Genomic DNA, 23,692 nt, shown 5'->3' with positions numbered 1-23,692 from the left:
GTTGAGCAGCAGACAGGACGGTTAATAACAGGATTCCCAATTTGGGATAGTTTTACTATAATAATCCAAAGTGTTTTAAACAAAAACAGGAATTAAACAACACTTGTAAAATTATACAAATCAGATAAAGTGTACAGAACGTGCAGACGTGTATTGTGTATGAGTGTGTTTGCATGAGGTACAGAACCATTTTTAAGATATAATTAAAAAAAGAGGGAGAGAAGAAACTGAGGATTATAGACTGGATCATTGACCTTGTTTTCCATCTCTGTCCTTCAATGTCCATATTTTTGGGTTAGTTTCATGTCTTTGGTGTGTGTTTGTTTTTTCCTGATGTAGTTGTAGCTGTATACAGAATAACTACAGTATTGGCCGATTTAATGGCCGATTACTGTTTCCCTCTTAAAATTCACTAGATATTAGCATATAGCATAATTCAGGTGCAATAGTCTCTCTTCATTTTGTTTGAGGCTCCGTCACTGATCAGGAACCACCGCTGTTCATTATGAAAGTAAACAACCAAAGGGAGAATTTGAAAGTAAACAACCAAAGGAAGAACCGGAGTATCAGTGCTTTGTAATGGTTCCAATACCATTAAACAAAAATTTTAAGACATATTATTACTGCTCAAATATATGGAGTATCCATGTTAATAGCGAAACCTTACAATTAATTGAATAACATGAGTCGAATTACAGTAATCTATTGTCAGAGCTGCTGTTATAGAAAACTAAGAGAAAGACTCTTTAGCTATGTATAAAACAAAGTTTTTTTGTGTGTGTAGAAACCGCATTGATAAAGCATGTGCATAATTGGAAAATTATGTTCCCTAGCCAAGATCTCTGTGGTTTGTCTGTGAGCCATTAAGGAGCGATGTATACTTTCAGCTTAAAGTCAGCAATTTTCATTCCTCACTATCTTCTTTGAGAGGGAGGTGTTTTGAGAGGACCACCTGAAATTGAAATGGAAACTAGAAAATACAATGAAGAGGTCAGGGATTCATTTGAATGTGTAAATGAGCAAGGCAGTAAACCAATGCCAAGTGCCCTTGTCCACGTTTTCCTGGTTACTAAAACTTTTTTTCATGGTGTTCAGTAGAATTAGTGCAGAAGCTGGATTAAAAACAGATTGGAAGCATGTGTGGTTATTAGCATTCAGCAACAGGCAGTCACGCTTGTGCAAACCACCAACACAGATCCTGGCCAAATTCCTCATAAACACAAATGCACGTTTGCTGGGCTAATGATAAGGCTCACGTTTCCATCCTGACAGGCTAGAAAGAAAGGTTGTTAAAGAGCAGATGTATTGCCTTGAGACACACATGGCATTCATATTTGTATGGCTTCAGGACATCGAACCCAGCTATTTTGTGCCGTGTACAAACGAGTGTCAAAGAGATTTCAAACCCAGTGTGTTGATGGATACAGGAGGATTAATGATGGAAGGGATGCTTGTGTGTTTGGGGTCCACATGAGATACATGTGCAAGATTTGGTGATAGCACCACAAGTATCAATCATCATTCTTTAGTAACTGCTTTGTCCTGCTCAGGGTCAGGATGGATCCAAAGCCAATGCCAAGAACATAAACCCTGGATGCCAGTCCATTACAGAGCAGCATGTGTACACACATTCATACCGGAGAAATTAGAGAGCCTATATATATAGGCTGCTTCCTATTCAGGGTCACTCACTCACTCACTCACTCACTCACTCACTCACTCACTTTCTACCACTTATCCGAACTCAGGTCATGGGGGGGGCTATCTCAGGCATCATCAGGCATCAAGTCAGGATACACCCTGGACGGAGTGCCAACCCATTGCAGGGCATACACACTCTCATTCACTCACACACTCGCACACTACGGACAATTTTCCAGAGATGCCAACCAACCTACCATGCATGTCTTTGGACCGGGGGGAAACGGCCGAGGCACGGGGAGAACATGCAAACTCCGCACACACAAGGCATAGGCGGGAATTGAACCCCAACCCTGGAGGTGTAAGGCGAACGTGCTAACCATTAAGCCACCGTGCCCCCCATTCAGGGTCACCAAACCGGATAATCAGATCCACATATATTTGATTTGGCACAGATTTTTAGGCTGGATGTAATTTCTGACAGAATCCTTTCACTTTGTCTAGGTCCGAGTGTCCAGCCTACTAAAACAAAACCCAGGCATTACCCTTGTACCCTGAGACATTATGGGAAGTGTTCTGAAGTATGTGGGTCCAGAGACCAAAGGCATGTGCTGTAGCCTGTTTGCCACGTTAATTGGTCAGTTGGATGAGTTGGTATCCAGTCCAGGGAGTCCAGTGGGATAGACTCCAGGTTCCCGTTTACCATGTGTAGGATAAGCGGTACAGAAAAAGAATGGATGGATTTTATTTTGGCATTTGTGCTGTAAAGCTAAATACCAGATGCATTTTCTGAAGCAACAGAGCCTCATCTGGCTATTTTTTAAAAACTATTTTAAATAATATGTGACAGATTTCAACTAAAGGTAAATCAAGGTCATTTTGTCTGCCTAGGTAGCTAAGGTTTGCAAGCTACCCTGATATTCTAAATATCTAACCAGATTTTCACCAGATTAACAAATTGTAATAAACTCAACTGTCTGTATTCTACCTTCTGCATTGTTCTGTCTACATTTTATATTAACAGTGTAAGACACAATGTGTGTGTAATTATCTCTAGCAATGCACAGTTAGAGAGGCATTTAGAGATGCCATGCCTCTACACCCCCTTTGTTTCTCCACCTCTTTACCTCGTCCTCTTGCTGTTTTTCACTCGAGGGGAGATCGAGGCAGAAAGAACACTGCAATCAGAGGTAGGTGTAGCTCATTCTCTAGCTTTGAAGAATTTGCTGAATTAATATGAAGTCAGTGTAGTGGTGTAGTGGTACAGTAAGAACTATTTCCCTTTGGGTTTAGGTTTTTGTTGCTGATTTTAAAATGTGATCCTTCCATCCAAACTGCATTGGATTGTAGCTCTATTTACAAAAAAGCTGAATATACACAGGAAAGAAGGCATTTATGATAATGCTGGTGAAATTATACCATGTTGCTTTCGAATGCTCAACTCTGATTAGTCTGAATCATCTCTGCATTGATTCATTTTCTAGAACAGCAGCTCTGACGATGGTTCCTGTTGCTAGATTTACATTAACATTTGTACAAATACATTCTCTGCTACTGTATATTAACTCCTGCTGTAGGTTCGACACTTCACAAACAGATTTTAAGAATCATTTATATGTTTTCTGTGAGACAAAGTGTGTACCATTAAGTTTTCTGCCACACCTTTTTCTGCCAGTTACTCTTCCTCGGTAATGGGACAAAGATGCAGGGAAATAATGTATAGCCTTTATACTATAACTGAAAGATGTACCACAGTATAAACACTAAATGTAAAGGGATAAAAAGGGCAAGTTGTTGTTTATTTAATGAAAATTGTAATTGTTGGCAAATTGCTGGGGTATTAAACGCTCACAGTATGACACTGTATGGAGTTATTGGAAAATAATTAGCTTTGGGTTCCAAACTGTTATATATATATACACACACACACACATACATACACACACACATACACACACACAACCTTAATTAGCTCCTTACTTTATATCAGGTATAAAATAACAATACAGTAATAATCGTAGTGTTTTTAAGCTGCATTCTGAGCTTTGTGTGTCACTCTGCACATCTGTATCAGAAAAACACCCCCAGGCCAAAATACACTTCTCTCTGTGCTCAGATTCCGTGTACAATACAAAAAAAAAAAAACCCAGTATTTATAGTTGATGCTGCCTGTCTAGACATGAACATATTTGTAGGCAACACCGTTTTTAATGTATGGAGTTTTGTTCTGGCTTGAGCGAGACAGATCTTTACATTGTTAAAGAGCAGAATGTCACTTTTAATCCCAGATAATAGTGATGTATGTAAGAGAGTGGAATCTGCATTATACAGAATCACTGCATTTCAGAGGATAAAAGTAAATGGGTAACCAGTTGCTCAACCTTGTATCATTATATGAACAAGAGATAACAACTGTTTAAACATGTGTAGGTATCAAAAATGTATAATTCTGATACAGTGAGTTTTCATCATTTGGAACAGACAAAAAGTGAAGACCATAGTGATCATGTGGAGTACGTTTTTGCTGTGGGTGGGGCTTGTGCACTTCTCCCCTGTGAACGCCGATTCCCTCACCTGGCTCAACTACCTACGCAGTCGAGCCTACAGATATAGATACAGCTACAGCTCAAACCAGGACAACTATGCCTCCCTTCAAGGACAAGATGACACTGAAGCACTAGACTGCCCCCTAGAGTGTGAATGCCCTCCTGCGTACCCTACTGCCATGTACTGCCACAACCGCAACCTCCAACACGTGCCTTTTGTGCCCTCACGCATGAAGTACGTTTACCTCCAAAACAACCGGATCACTGGAATCACAGATGGGGTTTTTGACAACGCTATTGGGCTTGTGTGGGTCATCCTGAATATGAACCAGCTGAGATCTGAGAGAATCAGCAGCAAGGTCAGTACAACACAAGTGTCACAAGAAAACAAGTGGGGAATTAGTCCAGGGCACAGACCAGTACATAGTTACACAAATTATCTATGTTCATAATAAAAACTGAAGAAACAGGAGAGTGATTTAGAGAGAAAAGCCTTTATTATAAAACAAAAGCATTTATATTACATATTAGAAGCAGGATGTATTCAGGACAAAAAAAAAAAATGTGCAAAGATTTTACTCCATTCAATATTTAATACTTTTCTCTTATTAGGTCTTTGCTAAGCTATCCAAACTGGAGCGTCTGTTCTTACAGCACAACAAACTCGAGTACATCCCAGAAGGACTTCCTCATTCTCTTCAGGACCTACGCTTGGACCACAATGCCATCACGTCCGTGCCTCCTGGGTCCTTGCGTGGCATGAACAGCCTCACAGCTTTGCGTCTTCATTATAACACCATCCAGGATCTGGGCGGTGCTGTAGAGCCTCTGGTCTCACTCAGCTTTCTGGATTTGCGTGGGAATCAGTTATCAAAGGTTCCTGAGCAGCTCCCAACCAAGCTGAGTCAGCTGTACCTCGACCACAACCACATCTCTTCTGTGCCTGTGGATTTTGTGAAAAAGCGGCCAGAGCTGCGCTTTATGCGCCTCTCGCACAATCGCCTCACCGATGCTGGAATCCAACCCAATACTTTTAATGTGAGCACTCTCATGGAGCTGGACCTGTCCCACAACAAGCTGGAAAAGATTCCAGCCATCAGCACAAGTCTGCAGAACCTCTATCTCCAGGCAAATCACATCAAAGGTACAAGAATCACCTTACTATAGCATTATGGAAAGTGTTTTACTGACCAATATCTAATCAAATGATTTGGCAGGTACAACTGGAGTGAATGTGCTGCCACTACTTTGTACTATAGACAGCACAAGCTCAAATCGCAGCACCCTCCGTGTCATCAAAATTAGCTATTCTCCTGTTAAAGACAGCAACGCAAGCCAATCAAAAGGCACGCATCAGCTTGTTTGTAGAAGAGGTCAGCTAGCACCTCAGCATGCATCAAGCATGAGCAACAGTTCAGCAAAACGTAATGGCTAACTTTCTGCATATGGTGGGTAACTTCCCCAGTTCCCAGCTTGTTAGTAAGTAGGACTTTATTTTATAAAACTTTTTACTTGGCAAAATTTTAAGTGGGTAAAAGTGGGGGGTGGGTGTCTCAATGGAAGCTTAAATCAGTAACAAAGTTTCTCATGTCAGGAGAAATATACACACACACATTGTATATTATATATTTTTTTTAAAAAGGGACTTTAGTGTCTCTCTCTCTCTCTCTCACACACACACACACACGGAAAGATGAGAACTACAGTTTTCACTATATAAACAAAGCAAAGGGTTAATCACAAAAGCCATTTTGTTGTAATCACTGACCTGCCACTAAAATGCTGTTTTTCCCTTCCTCAGAGTTCTCCGTCAGCAGTTTCTGTCAAGTTATAAACATGACCAATTACTCCAACCTGCGTGTTCTGCGGCTGGAGGCGAACAAGATCAACCCTCAGGATGTGCCCCCTGAGGCTCTGCTATGTCTGCGCAAAGCCACGAGTATCAAGATATAGGCATGAAATGAGATCATGCCGACATTAACAACCAGGCAACGTGGCTGCAAACTATTCAGCATACTTACTTACTTAAAGAACAGGGCTTAAAGTAATGTACACTGATATTAATAATGGTCATCCTGCAGGTATGAACAACTCCTTAAGTATTTCATGCATTACTCTGTGATAATTTATATAACCAACCCATATGTTACATTTGAGTAACAATACATTTATAGGAAATTAGTAAAAGTCTTATTTGAAAAGACCACACAGAGTGCTGACATGCTTGATTTCATTTCTTGCTCATCACATTTCCACCATCAAGGAAGTGAGAAACGGGTCACACTTTGGTGATCATGGGAAGATCAAACGTAATACCGGTTTTACAAACAGCACCCGTGAGTCATAAAGCATCCAGTACTTGGTTTTAATTCTTGAGTCAAATGGAACAGGGAAACGAATGCTTTTTTTGATTGCTACTTCTTACATTTCATTGAAAGTCGCCTTGTGCTCTGGGCAAATTGAGAACAGAATCAACATAAAATAAGGGTAAAGGGATTATTATGGGTCATCCTTCTGCTTTCTTTTGTGCTAATATGATGCAATCAGTTGAACTATAATTAATCTTACCCCAAAAATGAGGGAAGAAAAAAAATAGTGAACACAACGAGTCTCCAAATGAACCTACTGAGAAACAAGTTGGTAAGTGAATCGCTCATCAAGCAAGAAAATCACAAATAAAATCCCCACACATTCAGACAAGCATCTGTCTTTATCCTGTACACATTAGGTTTAGCCTTAGTGACTTAATCTTCCCAGTATAAACTTGTGAATATGGTATCATGCAGTTATTGGAACCAGTAACGCTCAAAACCCTTCCACACTTAACCCAATGAAAACACCTAGATAATAGACAAGATGACAATGTTTGCCGATAGGCCAAAATATTTTTAATGCACAACAGTTTTTTTTTCCCCTTTTCGATTTTTTTTTGCATTTTTCCTTACTTTTTAATTCACTTTTTTTAAATAACAAAACTCAGAAATAACATAACATAGTGCTGAGCAGTACTGAAGTGAGGAAAAACTACTCACAAAAGTGCCATTGCCTTTTGTGCCTAAGTGCTTATCATTTTTTCCCCCCACCATTAATCATTTTTATTCTTATTACACCCCCCTTTTCCCCCCTCCTTCTGCAAAGCCCATGGACCTTCAAAGTTCATGCCTGGGGGAAAAAAAAATTGATATCACAGTATTATATCTGTCCTCATGACCTACTTTTAACAATATATTGTTAAAAAAAAGCAAAGCAATGATTATTTTTGTAAACATGTACTTCTGTAAATTTGAGTGTGTGTTTACTCCAGCTGGGAGTACATTGCAATTTAATGATACCAATGGATTTTGCATACTTTTGAAGATATTAAACATTTTTATTCAGCATGACCGTGTGGCATTTTACCTGCATAGAATTCCTCTATTTCTTAGGGGAGGCTTCCTTTGCTTGATGAGCTTGAAGAACAGCCACTGCCTCCTCAACCTAAATGTGTTGTAGATTAACAGGAAAAGCATGCATGTGATTATTGAAAGAAATATCATGGACAACAAGCCGCCAGGTTTTGGTAGGGCATTACGTTTGACATTTAAAAGTACCTTTGCATGTAGAGACTCTGGAGACTCGAGCATGTGCAGAAGTTCAGAGTTGTCTATTTCGAGCAACATGCCAGTGATCTTACCAGCAAGGTTAGGATGAAGGGCCTGGATCAGAGGATACAGACGTTCACCTGCAGAGAGACACACACAGAGTCCCTGAGAGGTAGGACAGTAAACCAAGCTAACCGTTAATCCAAATCCACACTGAACATCACAACTCCACAACCTAAAAAAATCCCAACCTGAACGAGACATACCCAGTAGTTGCTTCTGCTCTAAGAGGGGTGCGGCTGCCAACATTGATGGAGTAAGGGGCTCTTGACCTTTCATGTGAACTGCAGGCTCAATAACTGGAGAAGACACCATCTATAAAATAACATGTTACCCAGACAGAATAAGGCTGAAAAATTAATGAACCTCTTAGGCAAGTCAGCTCGAGTGCAGAGCACTCTCAAATTCAGTTGTAATTAGTGCCACTGTGATGTATGACTGACTAAAAGAAAGCTAGCTGATACAGAAAACCTCCGGGTCTAGATATTCTGGAATGCCTTATCTAAATACAGATTCCTGAAATCTCACACTGATAAGAACACGTTAGGTTTTTAGTTTATTCAGGCATACACGACCCCCAGTCCAGCTAAACCTAATCAAATTGATGAAAATGTTCTCAGTCAAGTATGGGATCACTTAATGAATTTGGATGGGTGGTTGCTTTTCTTCACTAGGTGCCAATCAGCTCAACATAATGGAAAAACACCAAGGTTTAAACACAAATATAAATGCGTATATAGCTACATAACGTGTGGTGAACAGATTAACAGTACAGATTAAACTGGGGTGTGATTTCATGCAGAGTTATGATCCACGTCATACGGTCCAATGCTTCTTTCTTTGGCTATGAGCCAAATACATTTAATAACTCCCTGCATTCAAATTCAACAGTAATATTTACAGATGCTTCAACAGCCAAGCCTGAACCTTCTGAGATGACACATGTGCTCTGCATATACTATATGCTTGCATAAATGTATATTACCTGATGGGGAACAGGAGCTGGTACAGTGATGACATGTTGAACGTTTCGAACACCGCTGGAGTATTTGTAATGACTTACGCCTCTCATCATAGGCCCTCCCACAGTTCGCCCACCTGCTGTCTGAGTCCCAATGTGAGCTGGAGAGAAACAATGTTTGAATTTATATCTGCTACATGAAACAAAACACAATCTAGACAACACACAAGAAACAGTAGATTGTTTAATAAGAGCACATTTGTAAGGGAATTCAAAGTTTTTGCATTTATTTGGGTAATAAGCTTCATACATTAAAGATTTTTTTTCTCCACCCATCTGGTTAATTAGAGTTGGGTGAGACTATACGTGGTAGAAATGGCATCAGTTTTAACATTGCATCAACTAGAATCAGTTGGCCATCTCAGTCCCCCCCCCCACACACACACGACTTTTTTCAATTCGCGTCATCTAGTTTGGTTTAAACTAATTTACTGTAGAAGTTTGTGTATGGTAATGGCGCATGTGTGGGGTTTTTTTAATAAATGAAAGCAATGTTTCTTAAGGTGCTAAAGGAAAATGTGATTTATATTGCCTGTAAGTAAGCAACTAGTTGCTCTTAAATGAACACTATGAAGTCAACAATATGCAACAAGGGGGAGAAAAAAAAATAAAATAAAAATAAAACAACGTTGAGCCTCGTCAATATTCCCCCAGACCTTACCCATTCTCTGAGTGTTCACACCTGGAGCCTGGGTGGAAGCCTGGCGCATGGTGCTGATGGGAGTGGAGGTCCTGCGTGGCACCACTGGCCTCAGTGACTGAGCTGAGTAAGGAACTAGTATGGCCAATATAAGAGAGCAAACATTAGCACTGTTTACACAGACATACTCCCACACAAAACAACCATTTGTCCCAGTACAAATGCAAAAATGAAGTAAAAAGGAAAAAAATAAGAAAAAAAGTAGGCCACACTTATGTATTCATATGCCTACCCTGTGGTCTTGGGGCTTGTCCAGTAAAGCGTGGTGCTGGTCGTAGATTCGGCACAGTGTTGTAGAAGGCACGCCCCTGAGGCTGTTCAAATGAATGAGAATACTCAGAACATTTATTTAACAGAGCAGTTATAATGAGTCTTAAACACTAACTCATAACTCATTCACCCACCTGAGGTATGGAAGGCATGTAGTAGCCAGAACTCTGCTGGTAAGCAGGCATGGCAGGGCCGGGAATGGCTCTCACGCTGGCCAGTCTCTGCATGTACTGGTTTGTGAGGATGGCCTTGCGCTCCTCTTTCCTTTGTGCCAGGGCCACATACAGAGGCTTGGTGCTGACGATCCGGCCGTTCATCTCAGTCACAGCTTTAGTGGCCTCCTCAGGAGAGGAGAAGCAGACAAAGCCAAAGCCCTTACTGTGTCCTCCCTCTGTCATCACCTGGATCAGAAAATCATTATACCAACCTGGACATCGGTATTTTTTCCAGCCTGGAAAATTTAAGATAATTTAAATACCTTAGCACTGGTGATCATGCCGTAGGGGGCAAACTCTTTTCTCAGTTTGTCGTCGTCAATGCCATCATCCAAATTCTTTACATACAGATTTACCCCCTGCAGCCAAACATTAAAAAAAAAAAAAGACCTGGTATCATCAGATTACTAGCAAAAGTAAGAGAGATTTTAAGCATCTATTAAAATCCAGGTGCCAAGTCAATCAGCCATGGATTTGCCATGTTTACCTGGTACCGGTTCAAGCGTTCTTGCTTAATTTGCTCGAACTTGCGTTTGAGTTCGGACTGTCTCTCCAGTCTCTTCTGAGCTCGGCCCACGTAGAGAACACGTCCATTTAGCTCCTTTCCATTCATCTCAGCTACTGCCTGTAAACAAGTTAGGTAGTCTAGATGATGGATTTTAGTTGTCAAGATGCTCGGCAAAATTCACGCATGACCACTCTGTAGCATCCCTTACTTTCTGTGCATCTTCATGGTTTTCATAATTCACAAAGCCAAAGCCACGTGAACGCCCCTTTTCATCAGTCATCACTCGAACGCTCAGGGTTTTACCTGTGAACCACACAATTAGCAGCAATAGTTAAAAGCATGCACTGACAGAGCGAAAAAAAAAGACTTACAGAACTGTCTAACCAAACATAGCTATGAGGATACAAATTTCCAAAGAAATACAAAAAGCAAAATTACACATCCGAATCTTTTCCAATCCGTGTTCCACTTTCAGCCTGCATGTTACCTAATGACCCTTTAAAAACAAAAGGTTTTGCTGCTATGCATGTTAATGTGCTTCACAGTGATGCAAAGCACCTCTCTTTTACCCATCACATCATATGTTTACACAAACGTAAACAGCTTGTCTGAGGTCCACCTATTCACACATGGGTTAGAATGCTAACCCTTTTAAGTGATTAAAAAAAAGTATGCAATTTTTAAAGAAATTCTTGAACGTCTCAAATCACTTTCTCACCAAATTCAGAGAAGATATTGCGCAGTTTCTCATTGTCAAAATCGTCCCCAAAGTTCTTGATGTAAACATTGGTAAACTCCATGGCTTTTGCACCAAACTCTGCCTCCCGCTCTTTACGAGATTTAAAATGTCCAACAAAACTTCATGAAGAAATATGCAAGAAGGAAAAACAGTTAATATTTTATGGCTAATATTTACATACAGTTTACAAATCACAAGTACATTAAGAGAATCCTATACAGAATCCAAAGGTCTAATAGCAAAGACAATACAACTACTGCTAAATTTATTTCACAGGCCTGCTGAAAGTCTGAAACTCATCCTGACCATCACTGACATACAGCCATTTCAACTCAAGACCTGCTGCAAACTCTTCCACCTGTGCACTGACCTAACCGCAGACAGTTGACTTATTTTCCCCAAAGGATTGACTGGGCCTGGGCTGCTTTCCAGCTCTTTACCTGCATATTTTCTAAGCAAAGAAAGGTCAAGAGATGTTCATGACAAAACTTTTCACTACCATTTCACTCTGCGTTACGTTTGCTGGTCCCAAAGTGAATCTTGTTCATATTGGTACCAAATAATTCCAGAAACCTATAAACAAAATCTGAGTTTGTATGTAATAGGTTAAACCCAATTTAAACAACCTACAATTTTTTTCAAAACATACTTTACAGGCCTAATGCAGACAGAGATTCTAGCTCAATATAAACTCACATGGATGTGGCTAAAAGAATAAACAGTGGCAAATCTCTAAGGTGAATAAATTATGGTTAGATTTGTAATGTAGACAAATTCTAAATGTTATACTTTTTGTTCTTGTAGGACTTATGCAATCATGATCGCTTTCATTTTCTTCCCAACTTTCATTTTATAGCTAACTCAAATTAACAGGGATGCAAAGTTGTATAAATGGTAAAGTACATATACCAACTTATTCAACAGAGAATAATTGCTTGTTTTAAAAACCCAGATATCTTCTGCACATCTGTCTGAACCCTGGTTTATGGAGTGGTGTGATGTACAAGAAGACTACAATGCATAAAGACACAGATACTTACACTTTGCGATCGTTCAGGAGCATGCCGTTCATTGTTTCGATTGCTCGCTTCGCTGCCTCCTGTGTCTCAAAGTGCACAAATCCATAACCTTTTGAGCCATTTTCATCACAAACCACCTATCAAAAAACACGTTATGACAAATGATATATTTAAAAATATGCTTAACAATAATACTGCAATGTCAAAGGTAACTAACTAATGCCTAACAAAATTTAACACAATTGAGTTTCTCCATCATCTAATATAACAGAGTAAAACTTGTGTACTGAATATATTTGTATTATATTGATGCACATCAAGATGTTTCCTAGACTCTATTCTCCCCCTTATGCTTGTTATCTATTATGAAACAGAAAAGAAAAAAAAATCTTCATGGCTAAGCCTAAATCTTACTTGAACTAAGGAGTGGAAAATGGAAATTTGTCTGATGCTGACCTTACATGACAAAATGTTTCCAAAGGCAGAGAAGGTGTCGTAAAGAGCTTTGTTGTCGATTGACTCGTCCATGTTCTTGATGAAGATGTTCCCTACTCCAGACTTCCTCAGACAAGGGTCTCGCTGCGACCACATGATCCTGATTGGTCGACCCTTTATCACTTCATAGTTCATCGTGTCTAGTGCACATTCCGCTGCAGCAGAACGGCACAATCGTTAACTCTTCTCAGCAGCACATGACTTTAAAAGATTCTATCTTGGTGGAAAAGCCATTTTTCAGATCAAGTACATCAAGTCTTTGATTTCCCTCTAACATATTTTTGGAAAAAATGTTCCTAATGAGTAAAGCACAAGTGCATGCATGATCTTTTCATTTCATTTCGCTTTTCTGTTATATACACAACAATGCACAAAAGATACCCTTTGCGTAACGATTCCTTAACACTTTTCACAAGCTTGTGTTTGAACTATCTTGTCATAATGCAAACATCCCTTACATCCCTATAGAGATATAAGGTCATTTCGACAGATTAAAATGTCAAGTTAAATACGCTTAAATAATTAAAGACCTTTAATAAAGTTCAGGGAGGTGTTCGTGTTTACCATCAGCAGGCTGCTGGAAATTGATGTAGGCATAGCCGAGGGACCTGCGTGTGATGATGTCCCGGCAGACACGGATAGACATGATGGGTCCCGCAGGGGAGAACTTTTGATATAGCATGGCCTCTGTGACATCAGGGTGCAGGTCACCCACATAGAGCGAGGCCAAAGGGTACACTGGCCCACTGCTGTTCATCCTGCAAGTTCTGCCGTGGTTTACACACACGTATGAATGACCAGACACTGCGAAACCTCAACAGGACAAACTAACACATTATCTGTGATTAATATCAAACAAACAGAACAGTTAAACCAGGTGTTACTGAAAGTATCTCAACTATTATTCTTGTTATCTTATGAGAAAACGTCTCCAGTATAAAGCTATACATAGAGGAATATTTATACATTTAATGCAAGTTCGTTCAATACATATTCGTATTATAAAATCTCTTACAAAAAGCGTTAAAACAATTAAACGAATTGAACGGAAAGGCATTCAATAGGAAAAAGTAGCGCGCATGCGCAGAAACCCTTGGTCGGAATAACGAGTGATCCTGATACAAAACTCATAGCTTGTTGTGTCCACAACAAGCCTAAAAAAACCATTTAAAGCTTTATTATCAGACCTCCAGCAAACTATACAGCTAGTACGCATCAATTAGAACAACACATTAAAACATAGCAATTTATATCAATCTGGTAATTATTTGAATCTTTTATACTTAGCAACAGCGGCTAAAATCAAGCGACCGTTAAGGTCTCGAGCCACTGAATTAAAGCGAATTTACTCAAAAATACTGGTTATAAAATGATTTAAAAAAGATTATAGTGACTTTTTCTGACAATATACGTATATGAAAGATCACTAAGGGGGAAAAATTTTAAAAATAGCAAAAGAAAACTTAATTAGCTGAATTTTGTTAAGCTAGTGTTATTAGTTATGCTATAACCGAAACACCTTTAAAAAAATAAAAAAAACAAGACTTTCGTGGTGTAAATTTCATGCTTGTTTAAAAAGAATCACCTTTTCCCGTGAGAGAAACACAGATGGTAATGAAGATCCAACTCCTCAAAGCGGCAGCGATTCTGTGGCAAATGTTTTTGTGTGATTATTGTCTTGAAACACCTGTCAAATCAATGCGCTCTACGCCACCGCTAATTAAAAACCGCCGCCGATTCGTTGAACTTCGCCACAATTGAGAATTTTAATCCTCGGCGTTAAATAGATCCATGAACAATTTAAAGGGCGGGTACTTGAAACGTTTATTAACAGATAATGATTCAAATAAAAATATGCACGTCATAAAGAAAATGTTTTTTATATCATTCACTGTAAAAATAAGTAAATAAATAAATAAAACGTGTGAGAAAAACACAATTAATTATAACTGTCCACTAGAGGGCAGTCTGTATAAAAAATGCACCAAAATGCTTTCCGACCGACACACTGGACAACGCAGTGCATTAGACTGTAAAAGCCATTCATGTCCTATAATGTGCAGTCTGAAAGGAAGCCATTTTCAGAATCCAGAGTTGTTAGAGAAGGATATTAGGAATTTATCGAGCTTCAGGGCTAGATTTTCTTTATTTTAATCATATGTGTACACCATTAAGAGCGGTTCATCCGTATGTGCCCATAACATATAGTTTTTGTAGCCAATTGATAAAACCCTACTGACCCAATAATTTGTATTGGTCAAATTATTAGCCGCCATTTGTTTGGGAAAATATCTGCTTACTGCATGCGTTTGTGAGTGAGTGTGAGAGAGACAGACACACACACAGAGGCATCGTATAACAAATAAATACACATTTTCTACTGATATTCAGTTTTCAGACATTTACTTTATGAAATGGCCCACTGACCATGTGTCTGAACAGGGCTTTCAGTGAATAAACGGAGCACTGAAACTAGGAATCCAAGCTGAGGCAGAGCATCACAGGTCCCAAAACAAATTCCATACAAAACTCAAAAAATTACAGTGTTTGGTGAAAATAAACTGCCAGTTTAATAACCATACAATAAAACCTGCAAATACCATGACGAATTACACTAAAAAAATCCATAACAAAAAATAAGGATGAAAATGCACAACTAGCTAAAGTGGAAAAAATGGAGGGAAAAATAGGGAATCATTAGGAAGGACTTTTAGAGTTTATAACCCCTGACTCCAAAACACACACACACACTCACATGAACAACTCAGTCACACTAACACTCACTCTGTCTCTTATACACACATGCACTTAACCAATATGGATCTGATATTCAGTACAACCGCATTAATTTTCACAAACAAAACGAGTGGACCTATTGAAAAATGGCATGTCACCCTGCAAACCCTCCCTCCCTCAAATCCCTGCCGCCGGAGCTTGTGTGAGAGGCGTCACTGTGTCTTGCTTTTGGTGCATCTCGTGATGACTGTATGGGAGGGTAGGTACAGGGAGCAGGCTGCTGATGGAAATAGGTTGGAGGATGGAAAGCAGGGTGGGTAAATGGGTGGTCGGTTTGGAGGAAGCCATGTGTACATTTTTTTTTTTTTAAGTAATATGAAGGTGTGTGCGCGGGTGTTTGGAGATCAGTGTAGCTCCTCTAGTTCTCGCCCTCGCCTGCCTCTGCCTCTTCACCCTGGTTTTCCGACGTCCACAGCTACAGAAATTACACCACAAAAAAAAGTGTTAGACAATGCTTCAACATACTCAGAATAACAGTGAAGTGGGAATATAAAAACAATAAATCTAACTTACGGTTAGATTGTCCCTTAGTAACTGCATGATCAAGGTGCTGTCTTTGTAGGAATCCTCATTTAAGGTGTCAAGCTCAGCAATGGCTTCATCAAAGGCCTGAAAACAAAATTAATTTCTTAACAAAACAAACATCTTGGAATTGCTAGAATTAATACTAGGGTCATGAAAGCTAACCGTCTTGGCAAGGTTGCAGGCCTTCTCAGGCGAGTTCAGGATCTCATAGTAGAAGACTGAGAAGTTGAGAGCCAGACCAAGCCGGATGGGGTGTGTGGGCTGCATGTCTTTCTTGCTGATCTCAAACGCATCCTGGTAGGCCTTCTGAGAGTTATCAACTGTAGCTGTATGAAGAAAATCGAATTTTACATCACCCTAATTTCCAAGCCATCTGTAGCTACTTCAACAATTTGGGATCACCAACAACTAATGAACTTACTGCTCTTAGACTCCCCAGATGCAACCTCAGACAGGTATCTATAATAATCTCCTTTCATCTTCAGGTAGAACACCTTGCTCTCAGCCTGAGTGGCATTGGGAATGAGAAACTTTTCCAGGAGACCCTAAAGAGAACAAATGGCATATTACACACATTTACATACATTAGGTTATTCAAATATGAAACTAAACCCACTCATTCCCAGTTGTCTCATTTGTTTAAAAATCAAGGCAAAATAATCAAGATTGCTGTATAGGGAATAATGATCAGTATTACCAGAACATCATTGCAGATATCCTGCAGCTCATGCTCAATCTTCTCGCGATACTCGCGAACCATCTGCTGCTTCTTCTCGTTGGATTCGGTCTTCTGCTCAATGCTGGAGATGACACGCCAGGAGGAGCGGCGTGCACCAACCACATTTTTGTAGGCCACAGACAGCAGGTTGCGCTCTTCGTTGGACAGCTCACCACCACCCTCAGTCACCAGCTTCATGGCGGCAGCCATGTCATCATAGCGCTCTGCCTGTTCAGCCAGCTTGGCTTTCTGCACCAAGTCGCTCTTGTCCATGATCAGACTACAAGACGAGACAGAATCGGCATTAAAACAGAGTTTGCAAGAGTGCGGCTTCTCAACAAATTCACGTATAATGCATCAGATTGATTTTCAAATAGGTTACAACTGCTTCAGCGTTTTACTCGATGCCTGGTGAGGTCCATCTAGTGGTAGGTTTAGTGAAAGCACTGTCAAGTTTAGATTTGCCAATTTCTTTTTAAATGATCACAATTGACACTGGAAGCCAAACAAAACTGGGGAGTTGAACGGTGTTCCTGCTTTTATATACACTTCCTCAAACCAGATAGTTAAGACTATGACACCTTTAAAGTGTGAATCCTGGTCGGAATTAACAGGATGCGATGATGTGAAGCAAACGCATTCTTTTTCCCCGTTCATACTAATCTTTCATGTTGAAATCTAAGCAGAGGAACAGGCGAATCGAGAACAATCTGATTTCCGACGTTAGATTACCAAATTATTTCCTAAAGCGAATATTAAGACGAACTAATTAGGACACGACCCACTTAAACTCGTCGCCTACGTGATCCATTTGTATTCATTTCTCATGTACAGGATGGAGCGCCCTGCACACCTACCAGGATATAAGCAGCTAGTGACATGAGTAGCTAGCAATCCGACCCCTAATCCTTCAAAAAAGATTTCATCTACCAACCGTAACCACGATGTTCTTCCCTCAATGCTTCCTGTTGAGACAATTCTTCATATTCTCGGGTTTCTAGACCACAAAACGATTTATTCGAGTCGTGACGTTAATCCCAAAGGCCCGACTCTCAATGAATCACTAGATACACAGCACTAGTTAGCTGGCTACAATGACGTTTGCGAGCTAATCGCCGCTAGCAACTTAACCAGCTTAAAAAAAATCTACACGATGTACAGAAACACCGCCTCGCTTTGTATTAAAATAACTACGTTTCTTTAACATTCGTTCCTGTCATTTCTGGGTATATTTTTTGCGTTGTAATGGCGAAATTTTCCATTGCGGTCTTTCACTGAAGGAGAAAGACAGAGGCCTCGCCTTTGACGAGCATTGGTTATCAGAATAAGCTAGCAAGCTAACAAGCTAACCAAAACCTTGTCCGAATCCCAAATGATTCGATACGAGATGTATAATCTACTAGGTATTATGCACGGTGCGATATTTTACACCATAAGTAAGGCGTTTAGACGGTGAGCAGGAAGCCATTTTGTATTCAGCCCTCGTTTTGTCTTTTCGCTAGCAAAGGAAGCTAGCTAGTCACTCAACGCTTTTCGCTAGCTAATGCTAACGTCTGCGGTTCAGTTGTTTTTCTAATTCAGACACCAAAAGTGAACAGTACCAGGCACAGATTTAATATTTTTGTCATTTAAAAGCAGGTAAACTCACGGTTTAAATAGGCTTTAGTTCCGCTTTTTTCTATGAAAGCTCCGGTTGGAGTGTCCGTCCTCCTCTCGTTCTTCACTGTCTCTGGGCTGTACCACTTCCGCTAAACTTGACACATCCGCTTCCTATAAATTGGGACAGCCTTACTTTACAGGGGGTTTGTTTCCTCCTCCCTCCCTACCTACTCTTAAATAACTAAAATAACTAAATATCATTTTGATTATTTATTTCACAAAACGTGTGTGAATGTGTATGTATGTGTTTGTGTGTGTTTATAAATCTCATACCTATTGTATGTATTGTATATAACGTGAGGACGTGGTGCACGCGCTCAGTTTCCATATTCAGATACAGAACAATTTGCATTATTACACACCCTCAGACATTATACACTTTTTGAGTGCATGAACAAGAGACCTTATATTTTATTGTATCAAAGGGACAGGAAGAATTGATCTACCCATTGTTCTAAAATTCAAAACAAAGTGTACACACTTGAACACTTGTAAAATACAGTTTATTGGATTCACACCTAGATAATACATATTAACACAGACATGTGTATATCATATCTGGCTAGCCTGGTCTATCAGCTCATGCTGAACCATAATTCGACTGTTGATAGATAGCCTTTAGCCTCCGAGTTTAAAATGTTCGAAATCGTTCCCTTTGTAAAAAGTGGAATGTCCCTTTATACAAAGCGGATGACCGAGTGGATGCAAATTCTTGATTGACTTGATCCAGGTTCATGTTTATTTTGGTGGCCTGTAGGCAATCTTCCTGCTCTTAAGTACGGACCACCGGTGCCTCTTCAGATAATACACCAGTGGCAGAATGATTGCTGCGCCCATAAGCAACTGAAATAGATAGAAATATGGTTAGAAGGAAACCCAATTCTACACAGTTTAGATAAAATAAAAAAATGTTACTCTGAACTTCAGCAGTGAAACAGTACTCTTCAAAATTATTGGTCCCTTTCAAGAGAGGGCAAAAATTATAATAAATTCAATATGAAGTCTTCAACTGAAACAACTAAAGAAACCATTCCTTTAATAAAAAAGAAATGTTAAATAGTATTTTTCCTCAAAAGAAAACACAATAGCTTTTTTTTTTATTTATGAAATAATTGTTGCCCTGCTGAATTTTCATAGAGGATCTTTCAATATATATATATACATAATCTATTAAAACTAATATGAATGGTTATTGATAGTAATATTAACAACATTAAGTAATTGTGGAGTTGCCTGTACATTACAAATACTTCAGAGGAAACGATCAAGTATGGAAATTAGTTTTTAAGCAGTGTTAATTCCCTACTTTAAAGTGTACATTAAAGGGGGTCAAGGCATCACGCATTACCTTAAGGCCCATTTTTTTCCGCTGGTCATGTTCTGGTTCAGCTGCCCAGCGCAAGAAAGTACACACATCTTTAGCCACCTGGCTCATTGTGGCTGGTGTGCCTGTAACAGGACAAAAGCCCTTTCAGTTAGAGAAATTCTCCTGTCATACATAAAAAATGACATCATCTACACTTTTTAGACCTCCATTCATCTGCCATACATCTACCACACTAATTTGCTCAACAATAACAGCAGATATACACAGAGCAAGGTTAAGATTGAAGTATAAATCACACAGCATTGCTTTAGCTGTTGCATTATTAGAAGAAACAGTATAGAATTTAAACAGATGATTTCCCCCTTAGATTAATGGTAATGAGGATTTACTTTGTCTTTACTCCCTAGATTAAGCTTGGCAGTGACCCAAACTTGGACCATTCCTTTGGCTAGAAGTTCGCTCTGAGCATCATGTGTAGGTTTTTTATTCTTGCTTGTAGAAAACTCACCATCCTCATACTCTAAGACCTCATTATAGATGGGTGGAGCCATGCCGATGGCCTGGCCAGGAAAGTAGGGATTGTAGTAGAGTCCCTCCCTCATAGACACACCAGCAGGGGGATCACAGTAACCAGTCAACAGCGAGAAAATATAGTCCTCACCACCATGCCTGCAATGCACATTCACATTACTAACTTTCATACATAAAAAAAACAGACACAATTCACATTGTCAGAACAAATGCCTGAGCGTGTGACCATGAACTCTATTTTCTTTTTACATGCTTTTTTTTTTTTTTTTTTTACAAAAAAAGACATCATGCTTCACTGATGATGCAAGTTGCTTCTATTTATAGCAAGCAATCAGTGGCATAGGAGTGAGAGACATGGGGAGCACATTAGGCTTCTTAAGTGCATAAGAAGGCTACCCCGCATTAAGAATTAAAATTTTTTTTCTTGCCGCATCATACAGCATTTCACGTTAATGCACTGCAAATGATAAGTGCAAAAGGTCTGCTGAATGTGACTAAGGTTTGAATACAGAAGTGAAGTGTAAAAACAGAGCAGAGGACATGCCTAAGGCAGTAAGTCATCTTTACACTTATATATTTTTATATATATATATATATATGTCATGAGGTCAGGAATGTGGGCCTACTACTACACATTCTCGTTCTCTACTAGATAACTCCAGTTATTGTTCACAATTTTAACTTGAATTACAGCATTGTGATGACTGTATATGCAAAGACATGACTTCGTTCACTAAGTAAATTAAGCTCCAGTGTTACCTGGCATTAACAATGTAGCTAAGGTCAGGAGGCAGAGCTCCATTGTTAGCGGCACGGGCAGCTTCCGGGCTGGCATACGGCTTTGGGAAATAATCAGACAGCTTCCCAGGACGAGTGAACATCTCTCCTGATTCATCTGGACCATCTACTACCTCGATCTGTGAGGTGAGAGGAAGAAAGGGAGTTGTTCACAGCATTTAGTGATGTCTCTCAAACTAAATAAACAGATGTTAAAATACAATGACCCTTTTACAGTCAAATATAAACCTCAGAAACACCCTTATAAACCCACCTCCTCAGCGAGGGCCTTGGCCTCATCCTCTGTGTGTGAAACACCCACGAGATTTCGGAAGGCAAGGTACTCCATACTATGGCAGGCTGAACACACCTGCTTGTACACCTGATAGCCACGCCGTATGCTGTGAAGACACAGAAGCATTTCAATAAAATATGGCTGTCATAATAACATCATAATGCAGTTAGAGAAAGTGTAAGTGCACCTGGCATGGTCTAAAGCAGAAAGCATGCCACCATGGCTCCATGGATAAGATGGCGCATGTAGCTCTAAGTCAGAGGCTTTCACAGACTGATGTAAAATCAGAGCAAGTCCGGCTCCTCCTGCAGTCAACACACCCAGGGTAGAGATCGCTGCTTTCTTCCCATTTGACAGACTGGCAAAGGATATATTTGCCTAAAAATCAAACAGAAATGGAGTTAGCATTCATTCATTCACCTTCAGAAACTGCTTTATAACAGTCAGATTCCCGGTGGATCTTATCATGGGAACCATGTACATGAGGTGGGATGGCGCTTTATCGCAAGGCACCGTGCACGTATACACACACACCTGGAGGAAACCTGGGAACACAACACAACCAGTAAACCAAACTCTGGTTTAAACTACAGACCCTGGATCTGTTACCCTTTGAGAAACACACCATCCTTTATTTAAAACGATTCATAACGTCTCGTTAGGATACTAACGCAAACTGAGTTTTAATGCACTTTTCTTATAAGTTAAGTGAAGGTCAAGGCTTGACAGCTTGCAGGCCAAACAATCCAGCAATTCTGGAGGTTCACAGAAAGGAGGTTTATATGTTAGTGTGATATAACATGGTCAAATTCTGTAGGTCTTCAACACCTGACTCAGGAAGGTTAGATTTATGTTAATGATCTGGTGGTTATTGCTATTATTAAGGTGCACAGATCAGTCTTCTATTATAGTGTAATATAAAACAGTTGCCAGGTTTTTAATAAAACAGCACGAGCACAAAGTGAAGCAACCTCAACACAAACCACTTCAGCTAATAAACGACACACACATGAACATGTCAGAGTCTCCTATGGAACAGGACAGACTCAGACATACTGCACACGTTATTGACACATTAAATAAAAACCAAACTGAAGCGAGAAGGTCAGTAAATGTGGTCGAATTTAAATCCTACAAGCAACATAAACCTATATTTGGCGACAAGGACAAGGTGAGTAAAATATCACTAATGTGACCTTGTGTTGTCTGACTGAGCTCGTTAGTAACCCTAAATAGTAAAGCTAAGCCTCCATACTTTCCCCAAATTGTTATCTGTTTGTTTAAATCACTTGACTCACTCGAGAAAACCGAGCTGGTTGTTTTGAGTGGAGTAAAGCTCTGCCGGTAGACCGCCACACAAACAGCCGGAGCGCCGCCATTTCTGCTCCAACATCGACCTGAGGAAGCGTCCTCGCAGTGCGCATGCGCGTTACACATCATGCTTTCACGTTTGCTTCATGGCGGAATGTCACGCCGTGTGCTAGTGGCTTGGCAGAGGATGTAGTATTGGTGTGTTATTGCTGCTTTGAGAGACTGTCCATCTCTCCTGATGGCTGTTAGAGATGCACTTTGGAACTGGGGTAGTAAACTACACCCTTCCTTGTCACTGGGTTGTTACCCTCAAGCATGACCCTTGACCTCCGCCAAATGAAGGGTTTCCCCAAACTGGTGCCAAATACATGCTGCACCTTTTACAATAATCTTTGCTACAGGGCTTAACCTGACCCTGCTCCAGCATGACAGTTCAAACAAGCACAAAGCATGTTTTATGGACATTTTATGACTTTAGTGTTTGTCAAGGATTATGTAGAAGAAATCGAGTGGCCATCACAGAGCATTGACCTGAACCTGAGTGAAAACCATTGGGATGAACTTACCCGACTTAACTAACGGTCTTGTGGTCGAATGGGTTGATCTTTACAGCCACAAATTCTAGAATGTAGTGTTCAACAAGTATTAATAAGTGTCCACATACTGGGTGAAAGATCACCTCTTAAATGGTACACAAGATAAATTTACCACCCCAGCATGGGACCTAATAATTCATCGGAATGGGCAATTTTTACTTACGTTTACATTTCCAGCATTTGGCAGAAGCCTTTATCCACAGCGACTTACATTAGTTTTTTTTTTATATATATATACAACTGAGGGTTGAGGGCCTTGCTAAAGAGCCCAACATTGTCAGCTTGGTGGACATGGGATTGAACTCACAACCTTCCTATTGGTAGCCCAACACCTTAACCACTAGGCTACCACATGCCTTGCA

At 39.9% G+C, this 23,692-nt stretch overlaps 4 protein-coding genes across 12 annotated transcripts; 1 reads left to right on the top strand and 3 right to left on the bottom strand.

Annotated features, from left to right (window-relative positions):
• Positions 1 to 4,049: 4,049 nt before the first annotated feature.
• On the top strand, positions 4,050 to 6,482 carry fmodb (fibromodulin b). Its single transcript, XM_027167155.2, has 3 exons — positions 4,050 to 4,546; positions 4,800 to 5,331; positions 5,989 to 6,482. The coding sequence occupies exons 1-3, from the start codon at positions 4,148 to 4,150 to the stop codon at positions 6,138 to 6,140; spliced, it is 1,083 nt and encodes a 360-aa protein (XP_027022956.2). The 5' UTR covers positions 4,050 to 4,147; the 3' UTR covers positions 6,141 to 6,482.
• On the bottom strand, positions 4,666 to 14,538 carry pabpc1l (poly(A) binding protein, cytoplasmic 1-like). 9 transcript variants are annotated; one of them, XR_007137652.1, is made up of 19 exons: positions 14,381 to 14,538; positions 13,360 to 13,562; positions 12,757 to 12,950; positions 12,322 to 12,437; positions 11,652 to 11,732; positions 11,261 to 11,400; positions 10,751 to 10,845; positions 10,522 to 10,659; positions 10,298 to 10,393; positions 9,954 to 10,220; positions 9,782 to 9,863; positions 9,511 to 9,624; positions 8,814 to 8,950; positions 8,035 to 8,143; positions 7,778 to 7,908; positions 7,587 to 7,664; positions 5,956 to 6,007; positions 5,379 to 5,500; positions 4,666 to 5,264 (listed from the first exon to the last, which is right to left on the bottom strand). XR_007137652.1 is itself a non-coding variant. In XM_027167038.2 (17 exons), the coding sequence occupies exons 2-16, from the start codon at positions 13,550 to 13,552 to the stop codon at positions 7,602 to 7,604; spliced, it is 1,956 nt and encodes a 651-aa protein (XP_027022839.1). In that variant the 5' UTR covers positions 13,553 to 13,562; positions 14,381 to 14,538; the 3' UTR covers positions 7,053 to 7,349; positions 7,587 to 7,601. The 9 variants fall into 9 exon arrangements, 3 of the variants coding, with proteins under 3 accessions (XP_027022839.1, XP_047655662.1, XP_027022841.1); XR_007137649.1 differs by having other exon boundaries at positions 4,666 to 5,500; XR_007137651.1 differs by lacking the exon at positions 5,379 to 5,500 and having other exon boundaries at positions 4,666 to 5,305.
• Positions 14,539 to 15,181: 643 nt separating this feature from the next.
• LOC113656063 (14-3-3 protein beta/alpha-A-like) lies at positions 15,182 to 18,641 on the bottom strand. The gene is made up of 6 exons (XM_027167042.2): positions 18,483 to 18,641; positions 16,814 to 17,114; positions 16,538 to 16,661; positions 16,279 to 16,442; positions 16,105 to 16,200; positions 15,182 to 16,006 (listed from the first exon to the last, which is right to left on the bottom strand). Exons 2-6 carry the CDS (start codon positions 17,105 to 17,107, stop codon positions 15,950 to 15,952), a joined length of 735 nt encoding a protein of 244 aa, XP_027022843.1. The 5' UTR covers positions 17,108 to 17,114; positions 18,483 to 18,641; the 3' UTR covers positions 15,182 to 15,949.
• Positions 18,642 to 18,979: 338 nt separating this feature from the next.
• LOC113656062 (cytochrome c1, heme protein, mitochondrial-like) lies at positions 18,980 to 22,878 on the bottom strand. Its single transcript, XM_027167041.2, has 7 exons — positions 22,722 to 22,878; positions 21,611 to 21,801; positions 21,403 to 21,529; positions 21,111 to 21,268; positions 20,329 to 20,489; positions 19,842 to 19,942; positions 18,980 to 19,336 (listed from the first exon to the last, which is right to left on the bottom strand). Exons 1-7 carry the CDS (start codon positions 22,845 to 22,847, stop codon positions 19,232 to 19,234), a joined length of 969 nt encoding a protein of 322 aa, XP_027022842.1. The 5' UTR covers positions 22,848 to 22,878; the 3' UTR covers positions 18,980 to 19,231.
• Between the last annotated feature and the right edge of the window lie 814 nt (positions 22,879 to 23,692).

The sequence above is a fragment of the Tachysurus fulvidraco genome, chromosome 14, assembly GCF_022655615.1.
Source record: "Tachysurus fulvidraco isolate hzauxx_2018 chromosome 14, HZAU_PFXX_2.0, whole genome shotgun sequence".
NCBI lineage: Eukaryota > Metazoa > Chordata > Actinopteri > Siluriformes > Bagridae > Tachysurus > Tachysurus fulvidraco.
Note: the sequence above shows the minus strand (reverse complement) of the source record. Positions and strands in the feature narration are given on the sequence as shown.

Coding starts and splice junctions, on each gene's coding strand:
- fmodb (XM_027167155.2), top strand. CDS start 4,148: ATGTGGAGTACGTTTTTGCTGTGGGTGGGGCTTGTGCACTTCTCCCCT. Junction 4,547..4,799: donor CTGAGAGAATCAGCAGCAAG/GTCAGTACAACA, acceptor TTCTCTTATTAG/GTCTTTGCTAAGCTATCCAA. Junction 5,332..5,988: donor CCAGGCAAATCACATCAAAG/GTACAAGAATCA, acceptor TCCCTTCCTCAG/AGTTCTCCGTCAGCAGTTTC.
- pabpc1l (XM_027167038.2), bottom strand. CDS start 13,552: ATGAACAGCAGTGGGCCAGTGTACCCTTTGGCCTCGCTCTATGTGGGT. Junction 12,951..13,359: donor TTTCCAGCAGCCTGCTGATG/GTAAACACGAAC, acceptor GTTCTGCTGCAG/CGGAATGTGCACTAGACACG. Junction 10,660..10,750: donor ACCATGAAGATGCACAGAAA/GTAAGGGATGCT, acceptor ACTTGTTTACAG/GCAGTAGCTGAGATGAATGG.
- LOC113656063 (XM_027167042.2), bottom strand. CDS start 17,107: ATGGACAAGAGCGACTTGGTGCAGAAAGCCAAGCTGGCTGAACAGGCA. Junction 16,201..16,278: donor CCTGCAACCTTGCCAAGACG/GTTAGCTTTCAT, acceptor TTTTGTTTTCAG/GCCTTTGATGAAGCCATTGC. Junction 16,007..16,104: donor TACTAAGGGACAATCTAACC/GTAAGTTAGATT, acceptor TAATTTCTGTAG/CTGTGGACGTCGGAAAACCA.
- LOC113656062 (XM_027167041.2), bottom strand. CDS start 22,847: ATGCGCACTGCGAGGACGCTTCCTCAGGTCGATGTTGGAGCAGAAATG. Junction 21,802..22,721: donor AACCAGCTCGGTTTTCTCGA/GTGAGTCAAGTG, acceptor TTTGATTTTTAG/GCAAATATATCCTTTGCCAG. Junction 21,530..21,610: donor TCTGCTTTAGACCATGCCAG/GTGCACTTACAC, acceptor GTGTCTTCACAG/CATACGGCGTGGCTATCAGG.